Below are 22,564 nucleotides of genomic sequence, written 5' to 3' on the forward strand. Positions count from 1 at the left end.
ACAGCACAAGTTTGACCAACCTCTCCATACAACAGATGCCCTCTGATACAGGCAGCAGCTCGGTGAACCTCTACTGCACTCTCTCTAAAGCTTTCTCATCCTTCTTGTAATGGGGCAGCCAGGACCGAATGAAATATTCCAAATAACCAGAGTTTTATAAAGCTGCAACATAACTTCCTGACTCTTGACCTCAGAAATTCCACTAATGAAGGCAAGCATGAATATACTTTACTTACCAACATATCAACCTGTGTTGCCACTTTCTGGGAGCTATAGACATGGACCCCAACTCCCTCTGTACATCAATACTGCTAAGAGTCTTGCCATTAATAGTGTAATTACTCTTGTGGTCTTCGGCAGAGTGGTTACAATCTGTGATCACACACAAAATGCTGAAGGAACTCAGCAGGCCAGGCCGCATCTATGGAAAAGAATACAGTCAATGTTTTGGGCCGAGACCCTTCAGCAGGACTGGAGTGAAAAAGCTGAGGATAAGATTTAAGAAGTGTCGGGAGGGGAGAGAGAAACACAAGGTGATAGGTGAAAGTAAAGAGCTGGCAATTTGATGGTGAAAGAGATACGGGGCTGGAGGAGGTGGAAGTAGGATAGATGAAGACAGAAGGCCATAGAAGAAAGAAAAGGTGGGGGGTGGGGAGGTGAACCAGAGGGAGGTGATAGGTGGACAAGTAGATAAGGTGACAGATGGAAAAGAGAAAGGGGATGGGGAATGGTGAAGGCGGGGCAGTACTGTAAGTTCAAGAAATCGATGTTTATGCCATCAGGTTGGAGGCCATGCAGATGGAATATAAGGTGTTGTTCCTCCAACCTAAGTGTGGCCTCATCATGAATTATGGGAATGGGAATGGGAAGTGGAATGAAAATGGGTGGCCACTGGGAGATCCTGCTTTTTCTGGCGCACGGAGCACAGGTACTCAGCGAAGCGGTCTCCCAATCTACGTCAGGTCACCAATATACAGGATTTCTCAACCTTCCAGTAATGCCCCCCCTTCACCATCCCCCATCCCCTTTTCCCTCCCTCACCTTACCTCCTTGCCCACCCAGCGCCTCACTCTGGATCTCCTTCCCTTTTCTGTTCTTCTGTTGCTCACTATCTCTTTCACCAATTAACTTCCCAGATCTTTACTCTTCAGTTTTCACCTATCATCTTGTGTTTTTCTCTCCCCTCCCCTCCCCCCACCTTTTAAATCTACTCCTCAGCTTTTTCTCGCCAGTCCTGCTGAAGGGTCTCGGCCCAAAACTTCAACTGCACTCTTTTCGATAGACGCTGCCTGGCCTGCTGAGTTCCTCCAGCATTTTGTGTGTGTTGCTCAGATTTCCAGCATCTGCAGATTTTCTCTTGTTTGTGTCTGAATAGGATGCAACTTTACAATAGCACAATGATTCAGCAAGGAGAACAGTGCAACCATGAAGTGGCCTGGATTCCGTGTAGCGACTGGTATTCCCGGACCTACAAGCCACAGTTCTAGCCTTTAAGAGGGACTTGACCTCATAATTCATCCGCGGGGGGATGGGAACCAGGATGATAGAGCTGAGGATGAGCCAGCAGGTTTACAAGAAGATGATGGGTGTAACATGTATGTAAGGAAGGACAAGCCAATGCAGACAGAGCAAAGAGTTAAATTGTACCACAGAGGCAAAATTCAAAAGGGCGAAGAATGGAGGACTGAAGGTGCTGTATTTGGAATAAGGTGGATGAACTCATGGCGCAGTTAAAGATTGGTCTGTATGACATTGTGGGGATCACAGAGCTGTGGCTGAAGAAAGTCCAAAGCTGGGAGCTTCACATCAAGGGTGTTGTAGATTGAATTGAATTGAATTGACTATTACTTACATCCTTCATAATCTTTACGTTACGTCTCCATGTAAGTGTGCAATGTGTAATTTATAGTAACTTGTAATAAATATTATGTACAACAGGATAGACAATATTATCATAGAAATTCAGTTGTGTCAGCATGAATTAAGCAGTCTGATGGCCGAGTGCAAGAAGCTGTCCCTCTTGGTCCTGGCTTTTATGTTGTGGTACCATTTCCCAAATGGTAGCAGCTGGAACATTTTGTAGTTGGGGTGACTCAGGTCCCTAATGATCCTTCGGGCCCTTTTTACACACCTGTCTTTGTAACTGTCCTGATTAGTGGGAAGTTGGCATCTACAGGTATACTGTAATAACCCAGATCTTATTAGGGAGCTGAACATAAAGGATTCCTTAGGAGACAGTGATCAAAATATGATTGAATTCATTCTGCAATTTGAGAGGGAGAAGCATAACTCACATGTATCGGTATCACAATGGAATAAAGGGAATGACAGAGGCATGAGAGAGGAGCTTGAAGGAGATTGGAGGATTGAAGGAGAATACTAGTGGGGATGACATCAGAGCTGAAGTTTCTGGAATAGTTCACAAGGCGCAGGATAGATATGCGCCAAAGAGGAAGAAGTTCTCAAATGGCAGGGCTGGACAACCGTGGCTGGCAAAGAAAGTTAAGGACTGCATAAAAGTCAAGGAAACAGCATATAAGGTAACAAATGTGAGTGGGAAGTTGGATGATTGGGCAGCTTTTAAAATCCAACAAAAACTAACTAAAAAGGCTATAAGAAGGGAAAAGATGAAACATGAGGGCTGACTAGCCAATAATATGAAGCAGGACACCAAAAGTTTTTTCAGTTATATAAAGAGTAAAAGGGAAGTGAGAGTTGATATTAGACCACTAGAGGATGATGCTGGTGAGGTAGTAATGCGGGACAAAGAATTGTCAAAGGAACTTAATGGGTACTTTGCAGCTGTCTTCACTGTGGAAGACACTAGCAGTGTGCCAGAGGTCCGTGAGTGTCAGAGAGCAGGAGTGGGTGCTTTGCTGTTACAAAGGAAAAAGTGCTAGCCAACTTCAAAGGTCTTAAGGTGGATAAGTCACCTGAGCCAGATGGACTACGTCCCAGAGACTTGAGAGAGGTTGCTGAAGAGATAACAGATGCATTGGACATGATCTTTCAAGAAAAGCCTGGAAATAATAATAAGACACTAATCAGTCCACACTTAAAGCATTGTGAACAGCTTTGAGCCCCATATCTCAGAAAGGATGTGTTATCATCGGAGATAATACAGAGGAGGTTCAGGAGGATGATTCTGGGAATGAAAGGTTTAATGTATGAGGAGTGTTTGGCAGCTTTGGACCTGTAACCATATAACCATATAACAATTATAGCATGGAAACAGGCCATCTCGGCCCTTCTAGTCCATGCCAAACTTCTACACTCACCTAGTCCCACCGACCTGCACTCGGTCCATAACCCTCCATTCCCTTCCTGTCCATATATCTATCCAATTTAACTTTAAACATCAACATCGAACCTGCCTCAACCACTTCTGCTGGATGCTCGTTCCACACAGCTACCACTCTCTGAGTAAAAAAGATCCCCCTCATGTTACCCCTAAACTTTTGCCCTCTAACTCTCAACTCATGTCCTCTTGTTTGAATCTCCCCCACTGTCAATGGAAAAACCCTATCCACATCAACTCTATCAATCCCCCTCGTAATTTTAAACACCTCTATCAAGTCCCCTCTCAACCTTCTATGCTCCAAAGAATAAAGACCTAACTTGTTCAACCTTTCTCTGTAACTTAGGAGATGAAACCCAGGCAACATTTTAGTAACCCTCCTCTGTACTCTCTCAATTTTATTGACATCTTTCCTATAATTCGGTGACCAGAACTGCACACAATACTCCAAATTTGGCCTTACTAATGCTTTATATAATTTCAACATTACATCCCAACTCCTATACTCAATGCTCTGATTAATAAAGGCCAGCATACAAACAGCTTTCTTCACCACCCTAACAACATGAGATTCCACCTTCAGGGAACTATGCACCATTATTCCTAGATCCCTCTGTTCTACAGCATTCTTCAATGCCCTACCATTTACCACGTATGTCCTATTTTGATTAGTCCTACCAAAATGTAGCACTTCACATTTTTCAGTCTTAAACTCCATCGGCTATCTTTCAGACCACTCTTCTAACTGGCCTAAATCTCTCTGCAAGCTTTGAAAACCTACTTCCTTATCCACAACGCCACCTATCTTAGTATCATCTGCATACTTACTAATCCAATTTACCACCCCATCATCCAGATCATTAGTATATATGACAAACAACACTGGACCCAGTACAGATCCCTGAGGCACACTGCTACACACCGTCCTCCAATCTGACACACAGTTATACACCACTACTCTCTGGCGTCTTCCACCCAGCCACTGCTGAATCCATTTTACTACTTCGATATTAGTGCCTAAAGATTCAACCTTCCTAACTAACCTTCCCTGTGGATCCTTGTCAAAGGCCTTACTGAAGTCCATATAGACAACATCCACCGCTTTACCCTCGTCAACTTTCCTAGTAACGTCATCAGAAAATTCAATGAGATTTGTCAAACATGCATAAATCCATGTTGACTGTTCTTAATCAGACCCTGTCTATCCAGATAATTATATATACCATCTCTAAGAATACTTTCCATCAATTTACCCACCACTGATGTCAAACTCACAGGCCGATAATTGCTAGGTTTACTCTTAGAACCCTGTTTAAATAATGGAGCCACATGAGCAATACGCCAATCCTCCGTCACCATCCCCGTTTCTAATGACATTTGAAATATTTCTGTCAGAGCCCCTGCTATTTCCACACTAACTTCTCTCAAGGTCCTAGGGAATACTCGGAGACTTATCCACTTTTATATTCCTTAAAAGCACCAGTACTTCCTCTTCTTTAATCATCATACTTTCCATAACTACCTTTCTTGTTTCCTTTACCTTAACACAATTCAATATCCTTCTCCTTAGTGAATACCGAAGAAAAGAAATTGTTCAAAATCTCCCCCATCTCTTTTGGCTCCGTACATAGCCATCCACTCTGATTCTCTAAGGGACCAATCTTATCCCTCACTATCCTTTTACTATTTATATAACTGTAGAAACCCTTAGGATTTATTTTCACCTTACTTGCTAAAGCTGCCTCATATCTTCTTTTAGCTTTTCTAATTTCTTTCTTAAGATTCTTTTTACATTCTTTATATTCCTTGAGCACCTCATTAACTCCAAGCTGCCTATATTTATTGTAAATCCCTCTCTTTTTCCAAACCAAGTTTCCTATATCCCTTGAAAACCATGGCTCTCTCAAACTTTTAACCTTTCCTTCCAACCTAACAGGAACATAAAGATCCTGTACTCTCAAAATTTCAACTTTAACTGACCTCCATTCCTCTATTACATACTTCCCATAAAACAAATTGTCCCAATCCACTCCTTCTAAATCCCTTCACATCTCTTCAAAGTTAGCCTTTCTCCAATCAAAAATCTCAACTCTGGGTCCAGTACTATCCTTCTCCATAATTATATGGTCCAGTACTATCCTTCTCCATAATTATATGGTCCAGTACTATCCTTCTCCATAATTATATTGAAACTAATGGTATTGTGATCACTGGACCCGAAGTGCTCCCCAACACATACCTCTGTCACCTGCCCTATCTCATTCCCTAGCAGGAGATCCAACACTTCCCCTTCTCTAGATGGTACCTCTATGTATTGCTGCAAAAAACTATCTTGCACACATTTGACAAACTCCAAACCATCCAGCCCTTTTACAGAATGGGCTTCCCAGTCTATGTGTGTAAAATTAAAATCTCCCACAATCACAACCTTGTGCTTACTACAAATATCTGCCACCTCCTTACAAATTTGCTCCTCCAGTTCTCGGTCCCCATTAGGTGGTCTATAATACACCCCTATAAGCCTCACTACACCTTTCCCATTCCTCAATTCCACCCAAATAGCCTCCCTGGATGAGTCCACTAATCAATCCTGCCAGAGCACCGCTGTTATATTTTCTCTGACAAGCAATGCAACACCTTCCCCTCTTGCCCCTCCTATTCTATCACACCTGAAGCAACAAAATCCTGGAATATTTAGTTGCCAATCACACCCCTCCTGCAACCACGTTTCACTAATAGCTACAACATCGTATTTCCAGGTATCAATCCATGCTCTACACTCATCCACCTTTCTTACAATGCTCCTAGCATTAAAATAGATGCATTTAAGAAACTCTCCACCTCTTACTCTCTTTTTATCATTAATGGAGCAAACAGATTTGTTTCCTTTTTCTTCCTTGTCCCCTACATCTTTGGTCTGAGTGCTCCTGATCTCTGTCCCCTGCCTATCCTCCCTCACACACTGTCTACTAGCTTTCTCTATTTGTGAACTAACCTCTTCTCTCCTAGTCTCTTTAATTTGATTCCTACCCACCAACCATTCCAGTTTAAAGTCAACCCATAGCCCTCGCAAATCTCCCCGCCAGGATATTGGTCCCCCTAGGATTCAAGTGTAACCCGTCCTTTTTGTACAGGTCACACCTGTGCCAAAAGAGGTCCCAATGATCCAAAAACTTGAATCCCTACCCCTTGCTCCAATCCCTCAGCCACACATTTATCCTCCACCTCATTGCATTCCTACTCTCACTGTCACGTAGCAGAGGCAGTAATCCCGAGATTACTAGCTTTGCGGTCCTTTTTCTCAACTCCCTATATTCTCCTTTCAGGACCTCTCCCCTTTTCCTACCTATGTCATTGGTACCTATATGTACCACGACCTCTGGCTCACTGGAGTTTAGAAAAATGTGGAGTGATCTCATTAAAACCTGCTGAAGGTTGAGAGGACTTGTTGGGGTGGATGTGGAGAGGATGTTTCCAACAGTGGAGTATCCAGAACTAGAGAGCTCAGCCTCGAAATTGAGGGGTGGCCCTTCAGAACAGAGGTAAGGAGGAATTTTTTTTCACCAGAGAGAATTAAATCTGTAGAATGCTCTGCCACAGACTGCCAAGTCAGTGCATATATTTAAGGCGGAAGTTGATCGTGATATGACCAGAATGCAGGTGTATGGGGTTGAGTGGGATCTGGATTCAGCCATGATGGAATGCGTAACAGTCTCGACAGGCTGATTAGCCTAATTCTGCTCCTATGTCTTATGGTCTGAAAGGTGCAAGAGGCAGTCTGTAGTGGTTCATTGCTGTTGCAGGGTTAGGATTGTGCAGGTTGGTTCAAGAACTGATGTCTGTAGGAAAGCAGCTGTTGCTGAACCTGATGTTGTGGGATGTCAGTCTTCCGTCCCTCCTGCCCGACAGTAGCAGCAAGAAGACTGCACGATGCGAATGATGGGAATCCTTGATGGTAGATGCTGCGTTCTTGAAGCAGTGCCTCCTGTAGATACTGCTAGTGTTGGAGTAGGATGTGCCCATGGTGGATCAGGCTGTGTCCACCATTCTCTGAGCTCTTGTATTGCCGTCTATTGTAGATTCTGTCCCAGGTTTTGATGTAGCTAGTCAGTAATGTTAAGATTTTAAAGAAAGTGATTCTCCTGCAGAGTCAGTACTGTCCTCCTGGGTCCATCAACCACCCATTTACACTCATCTAATCTTATTCTTCCCTCATTCGCATCAACACCTTCCCAGATGCCACCACTCACACACACCTCAGGGGTGATTTACAGCAGCCAATTAGCCCACCAATCCACCCATCTCTGGGGTGTGTGAGGAAATCAGAGCAACCAGGGGAATCCTATGATATCTTTCTCTGAGATGACAACACCGGGCAGTGCAGAACTGGGATATGCCCTTCAGCCCAAGATGTTGTATCAAATTAATTAAACCGGTAACTAAATGCGTAACTAATCTAAACCCTTCTGCCAATGTCCATATCCTTCCATTCTCTGCAATTCATGAGCCTTTCTAAGTGTTTCTTAAATACCTCTATTGTATTTGCCTCCACCACCAGCCCTCACAGCTGATTCCAGACACTGACCACTCTGTAAAATAAACATTGGCCTACAAATATCCTCTGAATTTATTCCCTTTCACTTGAAATATATGCCCTCTACTGTTAGATATTTTGACCTGGGATGCTCTTGTAATCTTATAAACGTTTATCAGATCTTCCCTCAGTCTCTGTCACCCCAGAGAACAACTCCTCCTCCGCATACACATCACCGAGGATCTCAAATGGTTTGCACATACCAGCTGTGTGGTGAAAAAGGCATAACAGCATCTCCTTCACCTCAGACGGTTGAAGAAGTTTGGTATGGCCCCCCTCCAAATTCTAAGAACTTTCTACAGGGGCACGAATGAGAGCATCATGACTAGCTGCATCACTGCCTGGTACGGGAACCGTACCTCCCTTAATCGCAGGACTCGGCAGAGAGTGGTGAGGACAGCCCTGCTCATTTGTAGATGTGATCTTCCCACTATTCAGGATATTTACAAGGACAGATGTGTAAAAATGGCCTGAAGGATCATTGGAGACCCAAGTCAATCCAACTACAGACTGTTCCAGCTGCTATCATCTGGGAAATGGTACCGCAGCATAAAAGCCAGGACCAACAGGCTCCGGGACAGCTTCTTCCATCAGACTGTTTAGTTCATGCTGATGCAACTGTATTTCTATATTATATTGACTATCCTGTTGTACATAATATTTATTATAAATTACTATAATTCTACATTGCACACTTGAACGGAGACATAATGTAAAGATTTTTACTCCTCTTGTATATGAAGAATGTAAGTAATAAAATCAATTCAATTCAATTCAGTTCAATTCTTATGTCCTCTAATCCAGGACTCATTCTGGAAAATCTCTTCTGCACTTGGATACCTGGAACAGTCTTGTTACCATAAGACCATAAGATATAGGAGCAGAATTAGGCCATTTGGCCTATCAAGTCGGCTCTGCCATTTCATCCAATTTTACTCTCAGCTCCAATCTGTTGCCTTCTCCCTGTATCCCTCCATGTCCTGACCAGTCAAGAATCTATCAGCCTCTGCCGTAAATATACATAACGGCTTTGCCTCCACTGCTGCTAAGTTGCCTGTGGCAAAGGATCCCACAGATTCACCATTCTCTGGCTAAAAAAAATTCCTCCTCATCTCTGTTCTAAAAGGACACCTCTCTATTCTGAAACTGTGTCCTCTGGTCTTCGACTCTCCCACCATAGAAAACATCCTCTCCACATTCACTCTATCAAGGGCTTTCACCATGTGACCGGTTTCAATTAGGTCCCACCTCATCCTTCTGAATTCTAGTGAACACTGGCCTAGAACCATCAAATGCTCTTTATGTGACAAACCTTTCAATCCCGGAATCATTTCCATGAACCTTCTTTGAACCCACTCCAGTTTCAGCACATCCTTCCTAAGGGGCCCAGAATTGCTCACAATACTCCACATGAGGTCTCACCAGTGCTTTATGAAATCTTAACATCACACCTTTGCTTTTATATTCTAGTCCTCTTGAAATGACTGCTAACTTTCAATCCCACTTGGGCTACATCACTCAGCTTCTTTCCTTTGACATTGATCACTGCATTGGTGCTTCTCCCCACATTCAGACAGAACTGGAAATTATTATTTTCCTTGCTCCCAATTCTTAGCCTGTTCTCCTCATACAAGGCATATCTAAGTCCTTCCTACCTTCACTGCATTCACAAATGTTCTTTCAACCTACAGACTCCAACAACTATCTTTACTTTTAATCTTCCCACTCTGCATCTTGTGGCACTCCACTACCTCTTTTCCATCCTCTTTCTCTGTCACCTTTGCTGCGATGATCAGAATTTCTGCACAGGTGCCCCGGAAATGTCTTCTGCTTCTCCTTGAATCTTGGCTTCCTCTCTATCATGGTGGACTTATGTTCCAGTATGTTTGCCTCTGATTTAGAAGCAACCCTATAGTGGGAGTTGGTGCTCCTGTTTGCCTGCTGCCCTTGACCTCCTTTGTGTTGGGGTTTGGGTCATTCTGTTGGATTGGCTTCGGTGAGTATTTGCTTCAGATTTTGTTAACAGCCAGAGCAGTGAAGCAAGTTTTCGTAATGTTGGTTGCTCGTGTTTGGGGAGCTAATAAAGAGGGGTGGAAGTGCTGCCTGATCCAATAGGATGTCTGTTTGGATGTGTATTAATCCATTCAAGTGGCGAGTATGTCATCAAACTCCTGAGTTGTGCCTTATAAATTGTGAGCATCCTTTGTTGTTTTCTGACACTCCTCTCTCTCTGTCCTTTTACTCAGGCTCACACAGCTTGATGTATTACTACTTCCAATCCATCAGCATTCCTGAAATGCCAGCTTTCTTCAGGATTGGGATGCTCGATGACTTGCAGATAAACTACTACGACAGCACACTCCATGAAGTAGGAGTCAAGTACCAGTGGATCACAGATGGCTTACCGATCGACTACTGGAAAAAACAGAAAGAAATAACCGATCAGCTTCATGAGCTCCTCTCGATATATCTGAACCCACTCTCCTCATTGATTAGTGAGTGTCTTTGATCTGCACTACCCTTTGAGTATCACAGTAACTTGCATATTGCCAATACCTTGATCTTCTATTAGATCCGATTCTGCTGTATCAAGTTTAAAGCCCTTCACTCTTTCAAATCTCTCAAATCTCCATTCTGCTCTCTACCTTCCTTAACTCCAATTACAAGAATTCCACCCTAATCAACTGGGTAAGTTCTGACCCTTCAAAATAAACTGATTATCCAGTCCTCATTCCCCACGGACCTCTTCAGAGAACTAGTGAAAATCAAACCCACTGTCCATCCAGGCTATGTCTGGCTCAAACCCTAATCCTAAGCCTACTCCCCAACTCCAGACTTGGGGATGCTTCAGTCTAGGATGGTTGGAACTAAGGCATCCATGGTTCTTATCTAGTCACCTGCCACAATGATGCTTTCCAGATCTAATTCGGTGCAGGGACTCCGTGCATTAGAACATAGAACACTACAACACAGGAACAGGCTCTTTGGCCCACAATGTTCTGTTGAACTAATTATGTTAATAATCAAATGCCAAACTAATCTCATCCTTTCTGCCTATACAATGTCCATGTCCTGCTCCCCTAAGCTTCTTGAACACCCTCTTTGTAGCTGCTACTACCACAACCCCTGGAAGCACAATTTAGGAACCCGCCATTCTGCAAAAGACTTACCCTGCACATCTCCATTGAACATATCCCCTTTTCCATGCCCTCTTGTATTAGACATTTCAACAGAGGGAAAAATGATGCCAGCTGTCAACTTTAAAACAGAGAAAACAGCCCAAGTTGGTCAAATCTCTTGTTATTGCACATGCTGTCCAATCCAGGCAGCATCTGGTAAGCATCTTCTGCACCTTCTCCAAAGCCTCACCGTCACAGAGTGACCAGAACTGCTGTGTTGCACACTCTGTGCTTATTGACACTGAATACAAACACGTTGCTTTCACAATTCTCCGCCGTAACTCTCTGCAGTGGACGTGGTTCAGCGCAGACTGTACAGCGCAGTCTCTCACTGTGAGCCCCTGCTCCGACCCACATGTTGACAGAGTACTTCAATGTGCCCCCTGCTTTGTATGTAGAGTACTGTGCACTGCACAGTGTTTCAACGTGATCTCTGTACTGTGCACTCCGCATAAGTTCAAGCTCAAGTTCATTTCTGAACATAGGCTGATATACACAGGGTACAAATGCCATAAAATTACTGTCTTACAGCAGCAGCATGGTATATTACAGGACATGTTAGCATGGAGTCAATTTTAAATAAATATGTACAACCTGCACATGTACAAAGTAGTAGTAGTCGTAGCAGTAGTAGTAGTAGTAGTCGTAGTTCTAGTAGTAGTAATCATACTTTATTGATCCCGGGGGAAATTGGTTAATTGGAAATTGGAAAAAGGTATACAACAAAATAAATGTAACAATATCTGTGCAAGATTAAGAGCGAAGAATATAATCTAGGGTCTCGTTAAGGCTTTTCTGGTTGGTTAAAGAACCTGGTGGTATTGGGCATGGAGCTCTTGTTGGAGCCTGGGGTGTTGGTCCTTAGGCCTCTGTCCCTCCTTCCTAGTGGTAGCATCAAGAAGAGAGTATGTCCTGGATGATAGGGAGGGTGTGGCTCCTGATGATGGATGTTGTCTTTTTGGGAAATTGCCTTCCGCAGATGTCCTCAAAGATGGGGAGAGCTGTACCTGTGATGGGCCTGGTTGAGCCCAGCACCCCCGCAGCCTTTTGTCTTTCAGAGCTTTGGAGTTTACCTACCAGCTGTGATGTAACCAATCCGAATGCTTTTCACTGCACGTTTGAAAATGTTGTCATTCTTTGATGACAAATTGAATCTCTTTAAACTTTCCCCTCCCACCTTGCTGTGTAGACAGTTGCTCACATTGATTACTGATTCCACCAGACCTTGTGATCTGTGCCACACACTGACAAATGTTCTATATAGTACACTTCACCCCAAGCTCTTGGCCTTAACTGTACACAGTCGCTCGCCGTGACCCACCACTTTGTGCACCTCTTAGTCACGTAGCATTTACGTATTTACCAGACCATTATCTAGTATTGGAAGCTTCAGCCATTAATGTTAATTAATCTGTTGGTAATTTACAGGCATCAGCTACATACAGGCATGCTGGGGCTGCACACAATCTGGAGATACGGTCAACGCGATTCTAAAAATCAACTTCCCGGATATCGGAGAGTTGAGCTGTGATTTGAACACATTGAAATGCACTGGCACTGGTTTCCTAGCAATGTTAAATAATCACTTGAGCCAACTCAGTTTCACTGACATGACTGCATTGAAGAGTAACTGCACTTGGTATTTGCAAAGGGCTGTTCAGCTTGGAAAAGAAGCATTGGAAAGGCAAGGCAAGTGGAACATCCTGCGATGGTGAAGGAACTCCCAATTCAGCAACATAAAGGATACCCCAGTCTGAGACGATTATGGGGCTCTGAGACCGAGATGGTGTGGGCTGTCATGATTCAGGATACTGAAGGATTTGATGATCTAACAAATTTATGGTGTTCCCAATCTGGGACAGAGAAGGATCTCCAGATCTGGATAGTAAGGAAGCTTCCAATCAGAGATGCAGAGGGATCTCCTCATACGGGAAAGAGAGAGAGCTCCCAAAACAAAATGGTTAGGGGTTTCCCAATCTGCAGTAATGAGGGATCTCCTAATTTGAAACAATGAGTTGGTTGGAGTGTACGGCCTACAGGCCTGGAGGTGGACTGTGAGCCCATGATTGGCTCCATTGCTTCTCTCTGACTGAGGCGTTGAGCAAGGTTGAAGTGGACGAGGCCAAGTGCGGAAGCCAGGCTGGTGTTTGGCACCATCTGCCGCGTTTGCCTGGTATTGCTCTCCCTTTTACTAGCTGCTGTTGGAGGAAAGTGCAGGAGGCTTGGGTTCCACATTGCAGGGATTGATCGGTGAGGCTCGTGGTTGTGACTCTTTTTGGGGGACTTTAGGGTTCATGTATTTCTGGATTCTGGTTACCCTTTGTTTGCTGTTTCTAAGTGGTTTGATCAGCGTGCATCAGTGCGCACTGGGCACTTCAGCAAAGACTGATTCTGCAGCCTGCATTTGGCTAGTGGCAAGGCACTGAACTAAACTGAGTACATCTAGACTTGATAAAACCATAAGATATAGAAGCAGAATGGGGCCATTTGGCCCATTGAGTCTGCTCCGCCATTTCATCATGCTGGTCCATTATCCCTCACAGCTCCAATGTCCTGCCTTCTCCCTGTATCCCTTCATGTCGTGACTATACAGAATCTATCAATCTCTGCTTTAAATATACTAAAGATGTGGCCTCCACAGCTACCAAGTTGCCTGTAACAACAAATTCCACAGATGTACTGCTCTCTGGCTAAAGAAATACTTCCTGATCTCCATCTTAAGAGGATGCTCCTCTACCCGGAGTGTCACAGAAATTTACTATTGCTGATTAAACAAGGACACAGACCCCAGTATTCAGTTTAATTACTTACTTACATGACCATGGAGAGCCCACTAAAAGGCTCTGCTAAAGTGAGCACAAGCATGGTCTTTTACACCTTAAAATACATGCAATTCAGCAGTTCTCAGGAGTCAGGAGTTCCTGCATAGACCTTATTGACAAGATTCAGGATGCTTCCATACCTTACACAAACTTAGATACTCTACACTCAGCCCCCTTCTTCCAGATCGTTAACATATATCGTAAACAGTTGCAGGCCCAGCACAGACTCCAGTGGCACATCACTCACCACTGACTGCCAACCAGGGAAACACCCAGGCATCCCAACTCTCTTCTTTCTATTAGTCAACCAATCCTCTATCCCTATTGTTCTATTTTGGTAAATTATCACCAAAGCCTCTGCTATAACTTCTGCCATTTCTTTCAGTACCCTGGGACTTATCTATCTTCCGGCCCACACGTTTGCTCAGCACTACCTCTTTAGTGATAGCTATTGTATCAGGTTCTTGCCTCCCATTGCATCCATAACATCTGTCTTTGGCATGTTAGACGTGTCCTCCACCTCCACTGTGAAGACCGACACAACGTAGATCTAAAGCCTCTGCCATTTCCTCATTCCCCAATATTAATTCCCCTTCTCGTCTTCCAAGGGACTGATGTTCACTTAAGCCACCCTTTTCTGCTTTATATAATTATAACTTTCACAATCTGTTTTTATATTTTGTACTAGTTTATTTTCATAGTCTATCTTCCCTTCCTCCAATGCTCGTTCAGTGGTTCTATGTTGCTTTTTAATGTTTTCTCAATCTTGCATTTTCCCACTTCTCTTGGCAAATTTGTACAAACGAGCTTTTAGTTTGATGCTTTCTTTCATTTCCCACCCTTGCTTACTTACTTGCTCCCCACTTTTAACTGGAACATACTTCTGTTGAACACCGTGAAAAATCTCTTTTAAAGTCTTCCACTGTTCCTCAACCGTCCCGCCATGTGGTCTGTGTTCCCAGTCTACACAAGCCAAGTCCTCCCTCATCCCATTGTAGTCTCCACTGTTTAGGCATACAGTAATACACTAGTTTTCTATCGAACTATTGCACCCTCCATTTGTACGAGAAACTCAATCACACTGTGATCACTCTTTCCAAGAGGATCCCTAACTACAAGATCACTTATTTTACCTGATCATTGCACAGGACCGGATCTAAGATTTGTAGGTTTAGTGACATGCTGTTCAAGAAAGCCATCATGGATGCATTCTATGAAATCCTCCTTAAGACTGCCTTCATCAACTTGATTCACCCAATCTATACCCAAGTTAAAGTCCCCCACGATAACCTCTGTTCCATTCTTACATGCCACAGATATTTGTCTGTTGATTGCCTGTGCCACCATAATGTTATAATTCAGTGGTCGATAGACAACTTCTACCAGTGATTTTTTCCCTTTTCTATTCCTGATCTCTACCCAGATGGATTCAAAATTCTGCTCATTAGATCTTATATCGTCTTTCACGATCACCCTGATCTCATCCTTAATTAAGACCGCTAACCCACCTCCCTTACATTCTTGTCTATCCTTCCATATTACTTGATATTCTTGGATATTCACTTCCCAATCCTCTCCACCCTGCAACCACAATTCTGTAATGCCCTTGAAATCATACATCTTTGTAGTGATTTGTGCCAAAAGTTCACTGACCTTATTTTGAATACTACGGGCATTCAGATAAAGTGCCATTTCACTCATTGTGCTTTTAAAATCTTGTAATCTTTTTCTCTTTTGCACTTGTCTTTTCTTTACTCCACCCTTACTTTTCTCTTTTTTATCTTTTGATTTTTCATTATCTTTTTCCACAGTTTTCTCTTTTACTTTATCTATACATTTCTAATCTGTTGAACGCATTTCCCCTACTAAACCCATCCCCTACAATTTAGTTTAAAGCCCTATGCACAGACCTGGTTATGCGATTCACGAGCATCCAGGTCCCATCACAGTTCAGCTGGAGCCTGTCCCATTGGTACAGCTCCCTCCTTCCCCAACATTGGTGCCAATTTCCTATGAAATCAAGCCTACTCCTCCCACACCAATCCTTCAGCCATGCATATAACTCTCTAATCTTCTAAACCCCATGCCAGTTTGCTCATGGCTCAGTAGTAATCCAGAGATTACCACCTTTTCTGTTCTGCTTTTTAATTTGGTCCCTAGTTGCTCAAATTCACTCAGTAGAACCTCTCTCCTTGTTCTACCTATGTCACAACTTGTCAAAGGCCTTCTGAAAGTCCAAGTACACAACATCCACTGATTCTCCTTTGTCTATCCAGCTTGTTATTTTTTCAAAGAATTCCAACATGCCGACTACGTCCTATTTTATCATGTGCCTCCAAGTACCCCAAAATCCCATGTTGAACAATCAACTCCAAACAACTGAGGTCAGACGAAATGGCCTATGATTTCCTTGCTTCTGTGTCTCTCCCTGCTTGAAGACTGGAGAGATATTTGCAATTTTCCAATATTCCAGAACCATTCCAGAATCTAAAGATTCTTGAAAGATTATCACTAATGCCTCCATAATCTTTTCAGCCACCTCTTGCAGAATCTTAGCAGGTACACCATCTGTCCAGGTGACCTAAAGACCCTTCATTTTCCCAAGAAACATCTGTCTAGTAATGGCAACTTAACACACACCTGCTCCCCTGACACTCTCAAGCTTCCAGCATACTGCTAGTGCCTTCCTCATTTCATCCACTATTTCGTTGCCCCCGTTACTACATCTCCAGCATCATTTTACAGCAGTCCGAAATCCAATCTCACCTCTCTTTGACACTTCATCTATCCGTACAAACTTTTTGCATCCTCTTTATTATTGGCTAGCTTACTCTCATATTCCATCTTATCCTTCTTAATGATTTTTTCAGTTGCCTTCTGCTGGGTTTTAAAAGTTTCCCAATTCTCTAACTTCCCACTAATTTTTGCTCCATTATATGCCATCTCTTTGGCTTTTATGTTGGGTTTGACTTCTCGTTAGCCACCCACCTTGTGTCATCTCACCTTTAGAATACATCTTCCTCTATTGGTTGTACATACCCTGCGCCTTCTGAATTGCTTCCAGAAACTCCATCCATTTATGTTCTGCCACCATCCCTTTCAGTGTTATTTTCAAATCAATTCTGGCCAGCTCCTCTCTCATGCCTCTGTAATTATCTTTACTCCACTGTAATCCTGATACATCTGACTTTAGCTCTCCTTCTCAAATTGCATGGTGAATTCTATTATATTATGATCACTTACCCCTAAGAATACCTTTATCTTAAGCTCTCTAAACAATTCTGGTTCATTGCACAACACTCAATCCAGAATAGCTGATACCCCAGTGGACTCAACCATGAGCTGCTTTAAAAAGCCATCCCGCAAGCATTATAGTAATTCCACTTCTTGGGATCCAACACAAAACTGATTTTTCCAATCTACCTGCATATTTAAATTCCCCACGACTATTGTAACATTACCCATTTGGCATGCATTTTCTATCTCCCATTGTAATTTGTAGACCACATCCTTACTACAGTTTAGGGGTCTGTATATAACTCACATCAGTGTCTTTTTACCCTTGAAGTTCCTTAGCTCTACCCACAATGATTCAATATCCTCTGACCCTACATCACCTTTCTAATAATTTGATTTCATTTTTTACCAACAGAGCAATGCCTCCACATCTCCCTACCCTTTTGATACAATGTGTATCCTCAAATGCAAATACAAACAAAATCATAAATGCCAGTCTGTAATTGTGCTACAAGTTCATCAACCTTATTCTGTATACTGCACACATTCAAATATAACATCTTTAGTCCGGTATTCACCATTTTTGATTTTGTCCACTTTTTACATTGCAACTCATCCTGTTGATTACAATTGTGCTCTATCATCAGCCTCTCCTTGCTAGGAGTCCCATTACACACTGCCTCCATTTGTAAACCAACTACCTCATCCTCAGCACTATCACTCAGGCTCCTATCCCCATGTCAAATTAGTTTAATCCCTCCTGAACAACTCTAGCAAACCTGCATGCAAGGATATTGTGCCCCCTTGGGTTCAGGTGTAACCTGTCCCTTTTGTACAGGCCATACCCAGAAGAGAACCCCTGCCCTCTCCACTAATTCGTTGGCCACACATACACCTGCCAAATCATACTATTCTTACCCTCACTGGCACGTGGCACGGGCAGAAATCCAGTGATTACTACACTGGGGTCCTGTTTTACAGCTTTCTACACAGCTCCCTCAAATCTCTCTTCAGGACCTCCTCAACTTATCAACCCATCTCATTGGTGCCAAGATGCACCAAGATTTCTGACTGCTCACCCTCCCTCCTGAAAATGCAATGGACCTGATCCGAGACATCCGTGATCCAGGCAACTGGGAGGCAACATACCACCTGGGTGTCTCCATCGTGCCCACAGAATCTTGTCTCTGTTCTTCTGCCTATGGAATCTCCTAACAACACTGCAGTCTTCTTCACCTCTCTGCTCTTCTGAGCCACAGCATCAGATTCAGTGCCAGAGAGGAGGTCACTGTGGTTACCCCCGGTAGGTTGTCCCCCTCAACAGTATCTAAAGTGGTACATTTATATTGAGGGGTATGACCACAGGTGTACTCTGCACTGGCTGAGCATCTCCCCTCCTTCTCCTGACAGTCACCTATTTACCAATCTCCTGCAACCTACGGTGACTACTTCCCTGTAGCTCCTATCTATCACTTCCTCTTTCTCCCATATGAAGCTAAGGTCAGTGAGCTGCAGCTCCAGTTCCTTAACACATTCTCTGAGGAGCCGCAGCTTGACGAACCTGGTGCAGATGTGTTTATCCGAGAGACTGGATGTCTCCCAGAATACTCACATCTCACACACAGTATGAGACACTGCCCCTGGAGTCATTCTCACTACACTATGATGCCCTAACAGATAAGGAATGGACAATTAAGAACAAAAATACCCCTGCTTGGATGTTTGATATTCTCTGTGTTGCTAGCTCACTTTTTGCTGTTTGTTCAATCTGTTCTCTCTCTGCATGTTGGGTGTTTGATATTTTCTTTGAACGAGTTCCTTGGTGCCTCTTTGTTCCTTTGCTGCATCAGAGGATAAACCTCAGAGTTGTATTTTGTATAAACAATTTGGAAATTAATCTACTTTGAATCTTTGAGTGAGGGCGCTCCCAAATGGAGACATTGACTGATCTCCCGGTCTGGGGCAGTGAGGGACCTTCTGATCACCGCTGCTGTGCTGAGGTCATTCTCCATCTTGCAGTTTGAGGATGATCTAAATTTGGGATATTGCATGACAGTTGGACTGGGAACAGTGCCTGTGACCTTGATATGGACCTGTCCGATGAATGAACGTATTCTCTGTCTGTAGTCTGCATGAGCTTAGGCTGGGGAGGCTGATTTGAGATTAGATGGTGAGTGTAATAGTGAGGCAGATCAGGTTCTGAGGCAGTGAAGGATGTGAGAGTAATCCCAACATTGAACACTGTAACTTCAGTCTGTAACGATAAGGTAACATCAGCCTGTGTTGAGGTGGTGACATAATTTTTCATTCTTCCCCAGTTACTCCAGAGGTTCAGGTGTTGACAAGGAGGCCAACAGCTACTGAAGGCGAGAGTCTCTCGTGCATCATCAGTCCCTTCTACCCTCGTGCTATCAACGCCACTTGGCTGAAGAATGGGCAGGTTGTCTCTGAGGGCTACAAGGTGACGGTGCTACCAAACTACAATGATACATACTGGATGGAACTAGTCATTGAGCTGCAGGGCAACGACCCAAACATCTGTACTTGTCATGTCGAATACAGCAGCCTGCCAAAGGCCCTGATGGTGAAGGGAGGTAGGTCATCGTACTGTACAGAATTTGCTTCATTCTGCCTGTGGTGGCTCATGGACTCATGCAGCAGAGAAGGAGGCTCTTCAGCCTGTCTGATTCATGCAAACCCTCTAGTTCTGAAAAACACTTGGCCCGTCCCCTTCGTTAACTTGATGATTCAACTGCTCATCTAGGAACGTCTTGAAAATTATGACGGTTTCTGCCTCCACTATCTCCTCAGGCAGTCTATTCCCAACTCCAACACCCCCTTGATGAAAGTATGCTTCTGTAGATTCCCTATAAACCTCTTAGTCATTATCTTAAACCTACCTCGAGTTATAGGCACCTTTATCATGGGGAAGGGTTTACTACTGTTCAGGCAAACACATGAAGTGAAAGCATAAACTGCAGCAAGTAAAACCTGTAGCACTCTTCAGAATCAGAATCAGGTTTATTGTTGCTGGCATCTGTTGTGAAATTTGTTAACTTAGCAGCAGCAGAACAATGCAATGCATGATAATATAGAAAAAATATAAAACAAGTAAGTAAATCAACTACAGTAATTATATATATGTATATTGAACAGATTTTTAAGTAGTGCAAAAACAGAAATAATATATATTTTAAAAAAATCTTCCAACATTTTCTTTGTATTTCCTATCTACACCCCTAATAATTCTGTATAACTCCATCAGGTCCACCCTCAGTCTCCTCCCATCTAAAGAAAACAAAACCAGCGTATCCATTCTCTCTTCCCATTTCATCTGAGCCACATTCCGGCGAATCTCCTCTGCACTCTGTCCAATGCAATCACATCTCTCCTCTGCTCTGGTGACCAGAACTGTAAACAATACTCAGAACGTAGCCTCACTGATGTTTTATAAAGCTGTACCATAATTTCCATGCCCTTGTATTCTATGCACTGATAATTGGCATCTCATACACTTCCTTCACCACCCTATTTACCTCTTTGAAAGACCTAATCAAGAATCTCCACCATAAAGCTGCACCATAAGTTCCCTTCTCTTGAATTCTGTGCCTTGATCAATGAAATCCAGCATCCTGTAGGCTATCTTCACCACCTTGTGCTCTACTTTGAACGACTTGCTCAAGTAGCCCCACTCCTTTTCACACACCTCTGAAAATTTCTTAATTCCAAGAACATATCCCATTTCCATTTTGGAAGTTATTATTTACCGTGCTCTTTTATCACTCGAATTAAATCTGTTCCTTCTGCTCACCAGATGTTACAGAAGCAGTTGAGCTGTTGGTCAAAGAAATATAGTAAGAACTCAACAGAAAGAACAACTAAGAAGCAATTGGGACTGTGGGGAAGACCTGACTGTCAAGTGGTCACTGTCTGGCTGTTGGGTGTTTGATTGTCATAGATTCGTAGAATAATGCAGCAGAGAAATAGACCCTTCAGCCCAACACGCCTTTGTCAATCAAGATTTGCATTCAAAGAAGTCCCATTTATCCTGGCCCATATATCCCTAAACCCTTTAGACTCATGTACTGGTGGATGTATCTTTTAAAAGATGGTAACTTGTCTGCCTCAACCACTTCATCTGGCACCCATAAATTGACCACCATGTTGCCATTCAGGTTCCTGTTACATTTTTTCTCTCTTAACTTAAACCTATACCATCAGGGGCCTAGAAAAATTATTGTGCACTCTCTCTATGCCCCTCAAAATTTTATATACCTCTCTCTATAACTCAGCTCCCTACACTCCAGCGAAAATAATCCCAGCCTAAATTGTCTCTCCTTATTTCTCAAGTATTCCATTCCTGGCACCATCCTTGTGAATCTCCTCTGCATCCTTTCCATCCTAATGACATCCTTCCTTCCTCAAAACACTTTCCATTCTCTTATCCTCCAAAATATAAGATACTACCCACCCAGGACTACCCTCCCCCGCACCACCCCCCCCCCCCCGCCCCCACCCCTCCGCTTCTCCCAGCTCCCCAGCTCCCATCAGGCACAGATACAAAAGCCTGAAAGCGTGTACTACTATGATCAATGAACTCTTCTGTCTTTCTCCTGTGAGAAAATTGAGTGGTCCCCAAACATAGTAAGATAGGCATCTGACCTCACAATCTAACTTTTAATGGTCTTGCACCTTATTGCCAGCTAGCACCACACATCCTCTGTAAAATTAATACATTACTCTGCATTCTGTTATTGTTTTCCCTTGTACAACCTTAATATCCTGATTTAGTGATTTGTATGGACAGAATGCAAAACATGTATTTCCACTGTACCTGGTAACTGGTGACAATAATAAAATAATTTATACATTTACCGATCTTTACTTGGTGGACAGGAGTTGGTGAGCCCCATGGTGCAGGTCCTATGTTGGGGCTGATGACTGTGTTTGCGATAATCTCTGGAGTGATGTAGAGGTGCAGCAAGGAGAGAACCAAGGCATCACTGGAGGTGGGTAAACATACAGATGCCTTTGTTAAACCTGCTTGCTGTGACAGTATTAGACTGTACATTCAATCTCCTCTCTTTTCTCCTTTGCAGATCAGCATTTGGCTCTAACTCAAGCACAGTTCTGAACACAGGGTGCAGCTTCAAACAGGTTTTTTTGATGAGTGACCACACACCTCAGCAAGCTTAGTCAGGATCAGAATCAGATTTAATATCACTGGCATAGATTGGGAGATTTGTTAATTTTACGGCAGCAGTACAATGAAATTTACAATAAATTAAAAACTGGGTTATATAAAGTATATATATATGGCTGTTAATTTAAAATAAGTAGTGCAAAATAACAAATAAAAAAAGTAGGAAGTGGTGTTCATGGGTTCAATGTCCATTGATAAATCGGCTGGCAGAGGGGAAGAAGCTGTGCCTTC

At 43.2% G+C, this 22,564-nt stretch overlaps 1 protein-coding gene across 1 annotated transcript in view; it reads left to right on the plus strand.

Annotated features, from left to right (window-relative positions):
* Positions 1-22,111, plus strand: part of LOC140197377 (RT1 class I histocompatibility antigen, AA alpha chain-like) — a 47,640-nt gene extending 25,529 nt beyond the window's left edge. Inside the window, exons 2-5 of the mRNA XM_072257334.1 lie at positions 10,139-10,387; positions 12,500-12,760; positions 19,449-19,724; positions 22,027-22,111. Coding sequence (XP_072113435.1) covers positions 10,139-10,387; positions 12,500-12,760; positions 19,449-19,724; positions 22,027-22,103 — 863 coding nt within the window. The 3' untranslated portion in view covers positions 22,104-22,111. The remainder of the gene's footprint in view (positions 1-10,138; positions 10,388-12,499; positions 12,761-19,448; positions 19,725-22,026) is intronic.
* Positions 22,112-22,564: the final 453 nt, after the last annotated feature.

This window comes from Mobula birostris, chromosome 5, assembly GCF_030028105.1.
Source record: "Mobula birostris isolate sMobBir1 chromosome 5, sMobBir1.hap1, whole genome shotgun sequence".
NCBI lineage: Eukaryota > Metazoa > Chordata > Chondrichthyes > Myliobatiformes > Myliobatidae > Mobula > Mobula birostris.